We start from the raw sequence: 15216 nt of genomic DNA, 5'->3' as shown, positions 1-15216 counted from the left end.
CTTCTAGCAATTCACCCTGTTTATGTCAGAAAATAGTCTCTTATCCTAAAGAAATTACGGTATGGATTCCTGTTTTGTGATTTTTTTTTTTTTTTGAGGATGGAAGCCTGGAAAGACGTTATAATTAAAAGATACATGGTTAGCTGTTCCCAAATCTTATTGTGGTACTCAGTGATTATATTAATAAGCACTGACTAGATTTGCAAAGGTATACATTTAAAATAATTTACCCAAAATATAATCTTAGTACTAAAATGGTATCAAGTGTAAAAAAAAAAGTCTTGTATTAAATGCTCTACTCATCATTATGTAGCCTTTATATCCCAAAGCCAAAGACGATTTCAGAGGTGACCTTTTCTGAGGCATGTGTGTACATTTCATGTTCATTTCTGCCTCATTTCTTCACCGGAAGTTGTCATGTACAGAATAAGAAAAGCAACAACAACAAAAAGCACAAATGTTTTGCTTTGGCTTCTGAAACAATGGGGACTGAATCAAAACTAAATTCTTTCTGTTTTGTTGTTGGTTTTTAGTTGCTCAGTCATGTCTGACTCTTTCGCGACTGTATAGACTATAGCCTGCCAGTCTCCTCTGTCCATGAGATTTCCCAGGAAAGAATACTGGAGTGGGTTGCTGTTCCCTTCTCCAGGGGATCTTCCCCACCCAGGGATCAAACCCATTTCTCCTGCATTGCAGGCAGATTCTTCACTGCTGGGCCACCAAGGAAGCCCTCTTGTTTAGAAATGTGCTTTGAAAGAAAGTGAGCCCATAGACCTATATAAGCTACTTTCTAATGAAATTGATGGTGATGAAATCTTATCTTGGCTGCAGGCAGCTCTGTCTAGGTTTCTGGTATAGCTTTGACTGTTTAATCTCTTGTGCAACAGTCCATCATTTGACAAGATTCCTCATGGGTAGAAATGACCTGTCATTTGTTTTGCAGATACCTCAAATCAGCTATGCATCCACCGCCCCAGAGCTAAGTGATAACACCAGGTATGACTTCTTCTCCCGGGTGGTCCCTCCTGACTCCTACCAAGCGCAAGCCATGGTGGACATTGTGACTGCCCTGGGGTGGAATTACGTGTCGACGCTGGCTTCTGAGGGTAACTACGGAGAGAGTGGTGTGGAGGCCTTCACTCAGATCTCGCGGGAGATTGGTAAGTGTATATTTATCAGATGATCGTGTTTGAGGTGACAGGCTGTGGAAGTCTGAGTGTCCCCAAGAGCTCTCTGATCTGTGTGGGATAATTAGAGCTCCTACAGATGCATGACCCAGGCTGTCCACTCTAGGGGGAAGCTGGGCTTATTATAAATGGTTTTGTTGTTCATGGTCTATCAAGGTGACACTCTTGTGCTAATTTGGGAAGTAGAGCTCCTGACTCAGGCAAACATTTTTTCAAAGTTGTCTGTTTTGACGTGGGAGTTTGCTGGCACATTAGAGCCACTGTATATTTGAATAAGTGACATACTATTTGATTGTTCTAGATGGAAGCTTATATTAGCAAGTCATTAAATATTTTTAAAAAGGCAGTAGAATTTAACATCCAACACTAAAGGGATTAAGACTGGTAATCATCTTAAAACAATACTGAAGTAGCCCCCAAGGCTATACTTGAGTGATATTCTTATTGTCATTTTTGACTTTATGAATTTTGATTCTTACCTCAAACTCTGAAGCTTACAGTGAGTGGGATTAAGAGCAAGATGTGGAAACCTGTTTAGAACAGGGTGCTTGTGAACTCTGTCCTGGGTTTTTTCAATGTTCTCATTCAAATCTCCGTAGGCATTTTACTCTGTGTATTTATCCGTGAGGCTGTAAATCTACTGCACAGTGTGGAAGAACCAGAAGACAAAACACCTCAGGGCATAAGCCTTATTGCTGATTGGGCAACAAACATAACTTTTCGGATGAAAGGAGATATGTTACCAGTTACTTAACAAATGCTATTGTTCTTACTAAGAATTACTGAATAAAATTTGCATATTTTTCTATTGCATTGCTTTCTGTAATAGCAATGTTTTGCCAAAAATTGTAAGCGTCCTTTAGCTGTTTTGGGGTAATTTTGAACTTTGATAACTTAATGTTTTTCTTTGAAGCTTTAATGCAGGAAAAGACCATGGGAATGATTTGGGCAGGCCAAGCATCTAAATTTACTGGAATAAGGTTTTCTCTTAAAAGATATGAAGATGCCTAGGATCTGTTACGCTGCATGTAATAAGCATGGAAACTTATGATGCACAATATTTAGTGTGCTTAATATTTGTTCCAGTACTGTGCTGCTGCAGAAAATGTAGAAAAGACCTGGTCTTGTTGGATAGATTGGCTTAATTTATTTAAGGGACAGCTATTCATTCTTTGTTATAAATATCCATTCTGGCATAATCTTTGCTCTTTTGAATTTTAAATTATATCACTATTGCTATAAAAATGATTCAAAACATTCAACTGAACTTTAAATGATGGTAAATTATATTACCTTCTTGGAAAAGAGTCTCACATTCATCCTTAGGAGAAATGCCCACTCAAATGAAAACAGTAGCTTCTGAAAGCAGGTTGAATGCATTATTTAAGCAGCTGATGTTAGTTCTCACCAAAGTGATAACTTAACAAAAGAAGGCAACTAATAGAATATGTATTGAAATGAGAGGTTTTCTGCAGTGATCTGTACATTCTCCACTAGAGGACACATTTTGTGTGCATGCGACAGATTACTATGAACAATTTAAGACAGGACATTGTTGCAGACTCTGATAAAGTGCATTGTTTTAAAAGTTAAAAGTGAGAGTGCAGTTTTATTCTTCTTACCAGAAGGGAAAAAAAAAGAAATACTTAGTTCTCACTTTTAGGGAACATTGCTATACTTTGATAACTGTCACCTTAAAGGATTCAGGTGGTACCATTCATTATTACTGTCTCTATCTTAGTCATTAGTATGGGAGAAAATAATTTTAGTGCCTCGTGTATGCTCCTGATTAGAGCAACATTTCTTTTCTGTTGATCCCTTCAGCATTCTGTGACTTGATTGGCTGTCCATTCTATTTCAGTCCTCTCTTATCTGGGGAATGGAGGAGGGCTGTATTGTCAATTAATATGCAGAATACTGAAAAGGCCAAATTAGTGCCACACTAGAGTATGCCATGGAATATATTAAATATCAAAATCATCCCTCATTTTAATGACAAAGATTTTATCTAGAACAAAAATAGCTGAAAATTAAACCTTTTACATGACAATGAGATTAATGGGAATGACAAATGGTAGCAACTTAACCCATTCTGAAGTGATCTGATGGCTCTAATGAAAATTCATTAGTTCTGTAACATTTGCTCCTCTTACTACAACATTGGCGGCATCTCTGTCACTGTGTTACCAGTGTTTTTAAAGATCTTAGTCTCTTGACTGAGAAGGAGACATACGCATTCATTTTTTGGAGTGTCTGCCTATTAATGAAATTGTATATTTTCCCAACTCTTGTAAAGTTTCCTGTACTCTGTTAAGGGTTTCTCCCTTCAGCAACGTTAATTGCTATGAAATTTCAGTGTAGACTGGGACTTCCTATGTTTTGTCTCTGATTAATTCTGGCAGAGCATAATGGAATGATAGTGAAATGAAAATCTGTTTAGTGATACATTGCTTGCATGGTTTGATTATAACGTTTTTCGTTTTGACAAAATCCGAGACGTGAGGAAGCATCCTTAGTGAGTCTTGGAGAACAAAGTTTATGAATGAATGATGGTCTTGAACACAGATGTCAGTGATGTCTCTTCTGTAGTCAGGATCCTTCTCAGGGAGAGAGGGACAGGAGTTATTTGATACAATAAGACAAATAGTCCCTTGATATTCTAGTTGTTATAGTCTCAGCCCCAAGCATCCTGACTATAGCGTTTTTACTGGAGAAGGCAAAAAAAAAAAAAAAAAAAAAATTGGGATCAACAAACGTCACAATTTGACTGGGTCATAGTTTGTGTAGTAAGGTATGGAAGACAAAACTGGAAGACTTGACATGGCACGTAGATGACTATTGTACCGCATAGTGTAGTAATTTTATCTTTCATTTTCTAGACAGTGGAGGAAACCACTGAATAGAGAGGAATCCATCAGAATACATATTTAAGATTTTGCTAATAAGAAGTAGAAGATGGGGAGACCAGTTGAAAGACTTGCAATATCAATCTTAGCCTCATAGAGGGCAGTGATAATAGAAATGGATGAGGGGACAGACTTGAGAGACACTTGTGAGCTAAAGTCTCTGGAGCTTAGCAATTGATTGGAAGTAGAGCTTGAAGGTGAAGCTTCCCTGATATCTCAGCTGGTAAAGAATCCGCCTGCAATGCTGGAGACCCCGATTCGATTCCTGGAGTGGGAAGATTCCCTGGAAAATGGATAGGCTACCCACTCCAGTATTCTTGGGCTTCCCTGCTGGCTCCGATGGTAAAGAATCCACCTGCGATGTGGGTGGGGGAGCCTGGGTTGGGAAGATTCCCTGGAGGAGGGCGTGGCAACCCACTCCAGTATTCTTGCTGGAGAATCCCCATGGACAGAGGAACCTGGTGGGCTACAGTCCATGGGGTTGCAAAGAGTCAGACACAACTGAGTGACTAAGCACAGCACACAGAGCTTGGAGGTAAAACAAAATTAAACTTGAAATTTTGGTTAATTGGAAAATGCAAGTACCATGAATAGAAAAGAGAGAGTAAAGTGGAAAGACTGGTTTGGAATGGGAAGCATGGTTTGATTATGAACTCAATAAACTGTAAGTGCTGGTACATACCTTTGTGGAGAAGAACACAGTCAAGGACGTTGGTTGAGAGCCAAAGCAGGAGCTGAGATGTAGTTCTGAAGTTCATTCTCAGAAAATTTATAATCGAGGTGAGAAAGGTAGTTGCTAAGGTGTAGAGTGTGAATTAGAGTAAGAAATGTAGAGTGAGAATTAAAGGGGGCAAAGGATACACTTGTGGGCTTTACGTAAAGGAATGGGATGGTGAGCATTGTTGAGGATGTAGAGGAAAGGAAAGCATTGTGCATGGTTGATATGAGTGTAAATTGGTATAGTCATTATGGAAAATAATATGGTGTTTCCTTGGAAGTTAAAAATAGAACTACCACATGATCCAGTGATTCCACCTCTAAGTTTATGTCCAAAGAAAATGAAATCAATATTTTGAAGAAGTATCTGCATCTTGTGTTCATTGTAGCATTATTTTGAATAACCAAGATATGAAAACAAACTAAATGTCCGTTGATGGATGAATGGGCAAAGTATATCTATATTCATGTATCTATCTATCTATCTATCTATATAATGGGATATTATTTAGCCTTAGTAAAGAAGGAAATCCTACCACTTGTGACAACATGGGTAATCTGGAGGGCATTGTACTAAGTGAAAAAAAGCCAGACACAGAAAGACAAATCCTGCATGCTCTCACTTATATGTAGGATTCTAAAAAGTCAAACTCATGAAAACAGTGTGTTACTAGAGGCTAGTGGGGGAAGAGGGAAGGGGAATGGAAGGTATTGGCCAAAGAGAATACACTTGTAGTTAAACAGGATTAATAAATTCTGAAGATCTAATACACAGAATGGTAACTATAGCTGAGGATACTGTGTTGTTTACTTGAAATTTACTGAGAATTGACCTCAAGTGTTCTCACGACACACACACGCGCACAGCTATGTGAGGTAATGGAAGTGTCAATTAGCTTGATTATGGTAATCATTCCACAGTGTATACTTTTATCAAAACATTGAGTTGTACGCCTTAAATGTATACAACTTTTGTCAATTATATCTCAATCAAGTTGAGGAAAATAAAATTAGTATAAATGAAAAAAAATGAAGATGTGGCAATAGTGGCCTAGACTTAGCAATGGAAAGCCAAGAATAGGGCAGAGTGTTCTCTTGATGGGATTTGTGGCTATGGGAGGGCTCTAAGTCTTCTTTGAAGTTTTCCATGATGAGAGATGGTAGGAGTTCTTGATGAAAAAATCAAGGCTATTGAGCAGATTTTCATAAGAGAACAGGAACCTTGCCAGAGGGCACAGCTGAAATTATGTGGCATTGTGACAGAGGATCAAGGATTGTCCTTGACAGGGAGTGTATTAAGGCTGCCATAACCAACTGAGTGGCTGAAAACAACAGAAACTTAACTCTCTCACAATTCTGGAGGCTAGAAGTCTGAAATCAAGGTGTCGGCAGAGCCACACCTTGGAATTTGCTGGTAATCAATGGTGTTCATTGATCACCAGAGGAACCTGGTGGGCTACAGTCTATGGGTGGCAAAGGTTTGGACATGACCAAGCATGCATGCAGTGGTGTTTGTTGGATTCATCCATCAATTTAGTCTTTGCCTCCATCATCACATTGCTATCTTTTCCCTTCTTGTTTCTGTCCCTGTCTTCTCCCCTTATAAAGATGCCAGTCATGTTGGATTAAAGGCCCCACCCTACTCCAGTATGATCTTAACTAATTAGATCTGCAATAACCCTATTTCCTTCAGTTCAGTTCAGTTCAGTCACTCAGTTATGTCTGACTCTTTGCGACCCCATGAATCGCTGCATGCCAGGCCTCTCTGTCCATCACCAACTCCTGGAGTTCACTCAGACTCACGTCCATCGAGTCTGTGATGCCATTCAGCCATCTCATCCTCTGTCGTCCCCTTCTCCTCCTGCCCCCAATCCCTCCCAGCATCAGAGTCTTTTCCAATGAGTCAACTCTTCCCATGAGATGGCCAAAGTACTGGAGTTTCGGCTTCACCATCATTCCCTCCAAAGAAATCCCAGGGCTGATCTCCTCCAGAATGGACTGGTTGGATCTGCTTGCAGTCCAAGGGACTCTCAAGAGTCTTCTCCAACACCACAGTTCAAAAGCATCAATTCTTTGGCACTCAGCTTTCTTCACAGTCCAACTCTCACATCCATACATGACCACTGGAAAAACCATAGCCTTGACTGCTACTGCTGCTAAGTCGCTTCAATCTAGACAGACCTAATTATATCTGCAATAACCTATTTCCTTATAAGGTCACATTCTGAGATATTGGGTGTATCTTTCTGGGAGACACAATTTAATACCCATGACAGGGGAGATAGTATGAAGAAGGGTGTACTTAGGGAGAAAATTTCCATCATAGAGATGGGAGGTAAACCAGGAGGACAAACAGTAAGCAATAAAGATGAGGAGGTTTCTAAGTAGACAGAATTTGGTAATGGAGAAGACCATAATATAATATGCTCAAAAGTTCCTTTTGAAGTGCTACAGAGTTTTATTCTCTCAGTCTTGACTAGTTGGGTAGATGAGGTGACCTGATGGATAACTCAGGGTTCTAGACTGGGTGGGATCTTTGTGTCTGGCTTTCCTAGGATTCTAAGCAGTCAGAAGTTCCCTGGTCAGATCATTGACCACTCCCTATACAGTGGGGGTACTAGTTGTTCAGCCCCCTGCTTTGTGTAATTCCAAGCTATTGTTCTTTTCAGTAACACCTGGGTAATTATGGACATCTGAGAGTCCTTCTGGCCTAACTGATTTTTATTTTTCCCTTTGGTCTTTTTTGGCTTGAGGGAAGGGAATAGCTTAGTTGCTCCTGGTTGTTAGGACTTTTCCATCACCTATTTTACACACCCTCAGTTCTTAGGACCACAGTCCTCTATGTTTGTCTTGTTTTAATGATTTGATATGATGTTTTCATTGATATTGTAATAAGGAGGTTAATAATACATGCCCATGCTTTTCTGTCGTAAGCTCTGGAACTTGTAGCTTGTGACTCAATAAATGACTTCTTGAGGCTTTAGACAGGTTGTTTCCCCTCTTTGTCTTAGCTTATTATATTATTTAAAAAAGAAGACAGGATAATAAATGTTAATGCTGCCATGATCATTATAACGGGGCAAGGAAGCTAAAGCTTTATCTTTGAAGATAAAAGCAATGTGTGAAAGCACTGTATCTTATCACTGTGAATTTGCACAGTATGGCAACACATGTCCTTTAATCAGCCATCGTGTTTATGAATGGCTTATTGAAGATGACAGGCCTGCAAGTTGTCATCGCACACATTACGGGGGCAGAATAGACCTGATTCTGTCAAATCTTCTACTGTACGTGACTTTTTTTCCTCCCAATTTGCAAATGTTGGAAGCTTCTGACTATTGTCTGACTTGTGTTCTGAATCTTAAAATCTCAGACTTGGAAGGGACCACAGAGGTCGTTGGATTGGCAAAATTTGTTCAAAATGTTAATGCAATAAATCAGTTTAATTAATTCATTTTTTATGTATATAAAATGACTGACACTTGCCAAAACACTTGATAGTAATATATTTTCAGTGTGGATCAAGAAATAAAGTAAATTTCATTCCAACTCTCTGATGAAAAAGTGCCCACTGATCATATTTTTAAGCTATCTCAGTACAGTTTTAAAAGGAAGCATTTTTTTCCTCCTGGGCTATAAACAAGAATCAAGTTTCTATTAACTGCAATGGATTCGCATTGAGATTAAAACAAAGTATTTTCAATGACAAAGGAAAAAAAAATACAGAGAGCAGCCTTTTCCCTCAGATGTTCATTGCTTTGGAAAAATGACTTCCAGCAGGCAAAAATCAATTTGACAAAAGTATTAATGTTGTAAAATACTATGAATGAAAGGAAACATTTTAATTCAATTGAAACTTTTGCTTTATATTTCTACAGCTGAGTTCCATTGATAACACCACATTTCAAGTTGCAAATCATATTTAATTAATATTAACACCAGGTAATTGGCAAGAATAACTTCAAAGGAGGGCTGAGGAAATTGCAAATTGGAACTGCAGGTGCAGCGATCCTGCAGAAGCTTTACAGGGATCCAAAGAAAATGTATATGATTTTGACAATTACTGCAGAACTTGATCAAATAGAGCATCATTTCAAAGCTGTTCTTCACTCTGGCCTTGCTTAATATTTAGGGCTTAGCAATGGCTAAGTAGCAACAGCTGCTATTAATGTGAAATGGCAAATAGCATCCAATAGATGCTTTTAAACCTATGATTCTAACACTATAGTAGTAAACAAGGGCAGTTTGATGCAGTGAAACCCACCTTGGAATCACAAATGTGTTTAAATTCCCCTTCTTCAATTAAGAGATTTTGTCTGAAGGTTCATTTCCTTCTCTGTAAAATAGATAAGGCCTCTGCTCAGTGATCATTACGTGATAGAATGTTCTTCATAAACTTGAAAGTGCTATTTGATATCAGGTATTGCTAGTGAAAGGAGTTGAGGTAATACAGGGTTTTTTCTTTCCAGAATGTGTGGCAAAGCTGTAGACGATTGTGAAGGTGGTGGATGTACTGCCTGCTTCTCAAGCAACCAGAAGGCTTTGCTTGATTCATTAATTACTTTCAAACTTAATCATTTTCTGCCTGAAAGGTGAGAGAGGGGATTTTGAATGGCTTCTGACTACCTACTCTCACTGTTGCTAGTCCTCCTGTCTTATTCTTGTCGCCCCTGGCCACTGCGTATTGCTTATCATATCGCCAACAGTGGTGTTTGCTTGGGTCTGCTTACTCCGGTAGGACATTGTTCAGATATCGAAAGAAGGAAAAGTGAAAGTGAAGTTACTCATTCGTGTTGGACTCTTTGTGACCCCATGGACTGTAGCCTACCAGGCTGCTCTGTCCATGAGATTTTCCAGGCAAGGGTACTGGAGCGGGTTGCCATTTCCTTCTCCAGGGGATCCCAATCCAGGGATTGAACCCAGGCCTCCCACATTGTAGGCAGACACTTTACCGTCTGAGCCACCAGGGAAGTTAAGATATCAAGATATCAAGTCCAGATATCAAGACAAGCTTGCCGCATCCTTAGTGATATGTTCTCATGAACTTAACTGTGTGGAACCACTTGCCATTCTGATTGTAATGCCAATTTCCCTGTATACCTGTCTCACCAGAATGTGTTTTTCTCAATAGAAGAATCCTCTTCCATCCTAATCCCCAGCAGGCTACCTAGCATATGCCACATGCTTCATGAATTTCTGTCGAATAACACTGTCGCCAGCTTCAGGGCAGTGTAGGTGCTGTGATCCTTGTGGTCAGGCTTGCTTGCGCTCTGGAAACCAAAGGGTGGAGATGGCCCCAACAATGGCTGTGCAGTTTCCTCACTAACATGTAACCTCTATGGGAACATTTGGGACTTCCCTACTGTTGAACCACTCAGAATTCATTTTTTTTTTAAAATTACTGGAAAATACCAAAGCCTGTCATCTGGAGGTTGAACCCACCCTTAATCCCTCAGTCTAAACAGTGCTGGGAAGTGGGTTAGAGCTTCTTATCAGCTGGATTTGACTTTCAGATCTGTCAGAGTCTAGCTGCAAGATCTTGGGTAAGTTACTCTTGCTGTGCCCCAGTTTTCTCATCTGTACAATGGGGGTAACAAATTGTATAAGGATTGAAGTCATACAGAACAATGTGTAGCTCATGTTAAGTGGTCCACAGCTGCCAACTTGTGTTAGGAGCCCATTTTCACTGATGTGTGATCCAGGGCTCATCATATTGCCCTGAGTCTGTGCCAAATTTGCTCAGTGAGCAAATAAGAAGGCAAAGTGAGGCCTCCATCAGAGCTCAAATCAAAGCAGCCAGTACCCCTCATTCCTAAAACTTGCTTTGCACCTTCTGGCAGACACCAATCCAATTATTATTAATGATGATAATCCAATTATTATTTTTTCTTAGCATGACTAATATCCTACATAGAATAGTGTTGGCACCTGTTGAATGCATGAATTGATTAAATGCCAATCAGTGTTGGTTCACCAAATACGCTTTCTCTTCTTCCTTTTGAACGTTCTGTGCATTAGCTGACTCAGCCAGCATTCATTGTGTGCTCACTGTGGATCAGGGCATACTTGTTCTAGACTTTCAGGATCCAGAGATGAATCCTGGCCTCTGCGTCCTAGCTGGTTACTGTGCATCAGAGGAAACAGAGATGTAAGCAAACAATTATAAATGAATGTGAGTATTGCCTTCATAGAGGCATCAACTAGAGTCACTGTCTAAGAACACAGTGCCCAAGAGAGGGTATCCTGCAGTGCATATAACGAAAAGACCTGCCATAAGGCTGGTCAGTTTATGGACTCCCAGACTCAAAGGGAGTACACTGTGTGATGAGTGAAGTAAATTTAGGTAAGGTCAACACAAATTTCCTGAGAAAAAGAGACAGCACCAAAAATGTGTGTAGAATATGATGCCAACTTTGTAACATATATATTTGTGAGATGATTAATGTATGTAAAAATATGCATAGTTTTTGACAAGTCTTTCTCTTTATCAGAGGATATTTGCTTTACAGTGCTCTGCTTGTTTCGGACAAGTCTTATTCCTTGATTTGTCGGTGGTACTCAGGTGTGTCTCTTCACAGACGGCCAGTGTCTGACTTGCTCTTCAGCTTCAGCCCCTGTTCTCCCTGGTTACTGCCACCCAGCATCATCCATGGCCTTGGCAGCAGTTTCAGTTTTGTTCAGTCCCTGAGGCTTAAAACAGGGCCAACAGCTTGCCCCGACCTCAGCTTGCAAGTTTCTGGGCTTTGGAATGACTTTACCATGGTGGACCCTGTGCCTGGTGGTCCCTGAGTAAGCTTTGGGCCCCCTGCTAGGTCCCTGCACACTCACAGTGCTGTCCCACCTTGACTCACCCTCTGCATCCCTAGGAATGGGGCTCTGCCTCAGACGCTGGCCTCTGAGGTTGAACCATAACACACTGCCTATCCCTTGTCAACTCTTTCACCTGACTGGGTGGAGGTGACTGGTCCTCTGCGTGACTCATGCAGTTGTTGAGAGCTGACTGCGTGAAGCCATTGCACAGAATCCTGTCTGTTGGGTTCCTAGGGTGTGTGGGGGTCCTGACCCTGTCTAGCTTGTTGTCTTTATATTTCTCATGTCCTTTCAGTGTCGTATCCCTAGACTAAAGGAGTTCTGCTTCAGAGCCTGATTTGAGTGTCTCTTGCAGAGATTCTCACTGAAATGCTTAGGAAGGATTAGAATCTCCCTACCAACAGAGTAGTCCCTGTTTAGAGTTGTTCTTTTCCTGGTGCCTAAATCTTCTTGCCAGCTGTATGAGTTTCGTAGGGCTGCCATAACAAAGTACAGTAAATCCGTGGCTTAAATGGCATAAATCTATTTTTTTTTGTCGTTGTTGTTGGGGGGTGTTGCTGCTGCTTGCATGACTTGTGGGATCTTAGTTCCCTGATCAGGGATCAAACCCAGGGCCTCTGCAGTGAAAGCATGGAGTCCTAAACACTGGACCTCCAGGGAAGTCCCACATAAACCTATTGTGTGATGGTTCTGGAGGCTAGAAGTCCAGGATCAAGGTGTGAGAACCCTAATTCAATAGACCTCATATTATTAGTATGACCTCATCTTCATTAGAGCTGCCCTGGTGGCTCATTGGTGAAGAATCCTCTTGCCAATGCAGGAGATGTGAGTTTGATCGCTGGGTTGGGAAGATTCCCTGGAGAAGGAAATGACAACCTACTCCAGTATTCTTACTTGGGAAATCCCATGGACAGAGGAGCTGGGCAGGCTACAGTCCATGGGGTTGTAAAGAGTTGTACATGACTTAGCAACTAAACAACAGCAACAGCAACATCTTTATTAATCATATTTGTAAAGACCCTTGATTAAATATATCTCTAGTGAAAATAAGGTCACATTCTGGAATACAGGGGGTTAGGACTTCAGTGTATGAATTTGGACATGGCGGGGGTCACAATTCAGCTGTAACACAGACAGTAACTGCTGGATTGAGTCCTAATTTATGGAGTTCTGTCTGAACTGAACCCACATTTGTCCCAGTCCTTTAGATGGATTTTGGGTTGTGGACTACCCAGTTTTTCCTGAGGGATCAGCTTCTGTAACCAGATTAGCCAGCCCCATTTCCCCTTGAACTTGCCAGCTGGGCTCTGCTTGTAGAGCTTATAACTCAATGCCTGTGCCATGACAAGAGAATGCTTCCCCCCTCCCCGCCCTGTTCTTAGCCCCAAAGAAATTCCATTCTTTTCTTTCCCTTTCCAAAGTAATTTTCCTGTTCAAGCTCTTCTGTTTGGAAACTCCAGCCCTAGATGAGAGCTTTAAGGTGCCATCCGCACTTTACTGTGTTGCTAGAAAAACATAATATAAAACATCTTTCCACAGAAATGAAGCAACATCAGAATCCATTTATGTGACTTTTTTGTACGTCCTGAAAGAGCTGGCCTGAGAATGAGGAGTGTTTTCACAGTTTCCTTCATGACTTATCTGTGAGGCAATAATTATGGTTTTCTTGAAAATAAATGGTTCAAGAATAGAGCAATCAGGAGGGTATAAGATGAATAGTTTATTAAAAAAAGGTGCCAATTATTTCAAGGGTCTCATCCCTTGGCAAAACTGGGCCGCTCGGTCTTTCTTCTCCAACAGATGCATGCTTGACATATGCCAGGCTTCTTTCTTTGCCTCTTTCAGTGTTACCTGGTCAGAGTGATTTCATGATTCATCGGGGACCCCACAAGGGGAAGGCTAGAGAAAGAAAGCAAAGTGAAACTCAAGTCAGCACATTTTGTTTCTTGTTAACAGCTCTGGGAAGAGGTTTGGTCGGGAAAGGAATTTTAAGTGATGATTTAAACATATCTCCTGGCAGTTCCACTAGTGAGGAAAAAAAATGCCTCTTGTAGTGGCTCAGACATACTTCTGAAGCAGTGGTACTCAGGGTCACGTGACTCCAGGGCCACATTTATGTCATGAATCAGTGCTGGCACCTGCATAATGGGCTATTAAGGGAAAGAAGGAAGTGCCAAGTATACTGTTAGCCTTTCATGTTGAGTATCATGGAAGGTTTTCCAGGTGGCTCAGTGGTAAAGAATCTGCCTGCCAATGCAGAATATACAAGAGATGCATGTTCGATACCTGGGTGGGGGAGATCCCCTGGAGGAGGAAATGGTGCCCTACTCCAGTATTCCTGTCTGGAAAATCTCATGGACAGAGGAGCCTAGTGAGCTACAGTCCATGGAGTCACAAGAGCCGGACACGACTGAGCAACTGGGCACAGACATTGTGGAGTCTCCTATCTTTGTGCTGTGCTTAGTCACTCCAGTCATGTTCGACTCTTGGCAACCCCATGGTCTGTAGCCCACCAGGCTCCTCTGTCCATGGGATTTTCCAGGCAAGAATACTGGAGTGGGTTGCCATTTCCTTCTCCAGGTGCTTCCCTTCAGAGTGGGCTTGCCATGATGCCAGGGGGATCCTAGGATGGATGGAAATATTCATGGGCGCTGATGAGATACTTCATTCAAGAAGTATTTGAGCACCTTGGGCTTGCCTGGTGGTCCAGTGGTTACAAATTTGCCTACCAATGCAGGGGGCACGGGTTTGATCCATGCTCTGGGAAAATCCCACGTGCCACAGGGCAACTAAGCCCTAAGTGGTTGCAACTAAGCTTTGCAGCCACTGAAACCTGAAAGCCCTAGAGCCCATGCTCTGCATCAAGAGAAGCTGCCACCACGAGAAGCCACTACTAGAGAGCAGCCCCCGCTCTTTGCAACTGGAGAAATCCCGTGTGCAGCAAGAAAGACCCAGCACAGCCAAAAATATATAAATGAATAAATAAAGAGAAATATTTGAACACCTACCATACATTGGGACCCTATTCTAGGAGGTTAGAGCGTGGCGCTGGGTGAGTCCCATCTGATTTCTGCCCTTATAGGCTTTCTAGTCAAGCTTACCATCTTCACAGATGGTAAGCTTACATCTTACCATCTTAACATCTTCACGTGTTCTTTTAGTCTCCTATCTCTGTGCTGTGTTTAGTCACTCCAGTCATGGTCAACTCTTTGCAACCCCATGGACTGTACCCCACCATGCTCCTCTGTCCATGGGATTTCCCAGGCAAGAATACTGGAGTGGGTTGCCATTTCCTTCTCCATGGGATTGAACCCAGGTCTCCCACAAGCCTACAGTGTGAGATGTCTCCAACTGAGAGTCCATGAAAATAATGAGAGAGGGTCTTTATGTGTCACAGTGACAAGTTGATTCCTTAGGTGTCTTGGAGATCCCAGCATTCAACTGAGGTGTCCAAGGCATGCTGGGGGAAGGGATACATATATGAAGTAGAAGGGTGTCTTCTTGGGCACAGAGAGGGATAGGTCTGACTTGGGAAGCTCACCAGGTACAGATGTTTGCAAGCAACCACAGATGCAGGGGGCACAAATGTGGATTTT

The 15216-nt window shown here is 41.5% G+C and overlaps 1 protein-coding gene across 2 annotated transcripts in view; it reads left to right on the top strand.

Moving 5' to 3' along the window:
• GRM8 (glutamate metabotropic receptor 8) overlaps positions 1-15216 on the top strand; it is an 883624-nt gene that overhangs the window by 150994 nt on the left and 717414 nt on the right. For both annotated transcript variants that reach the window (XM_069588313.1, XM_069588314.1), the window contains exon 3: positions 944-1160. In XM_069588313.1, coding sequence (XP_069444414.1) covers positions 944-1160 — 217 coding nt within the window. The remainder of the gene's footprint in view (positions 1-943; positions 1161-15216) is intronic.

This window comes from Ovis canadensis, chromosome 4, assembly GCF_042477335.2.
Source record: "Ovis canadensis isolate MfBH-ARS-UI-01 breed Bighorn chromosome 4, ARS-UI_OviCan_v2, whole genome shotgun sequence".
NCBI classification, from domain to species: Eukaryota; Metazoa; Chordata; class Mammalia; order Artiodactyla; family Bovidae; genus Ovis; species Ovis canadensis.
This window is presented reverse-complemented; position numbering and strand designations above follow the sequence as displayed.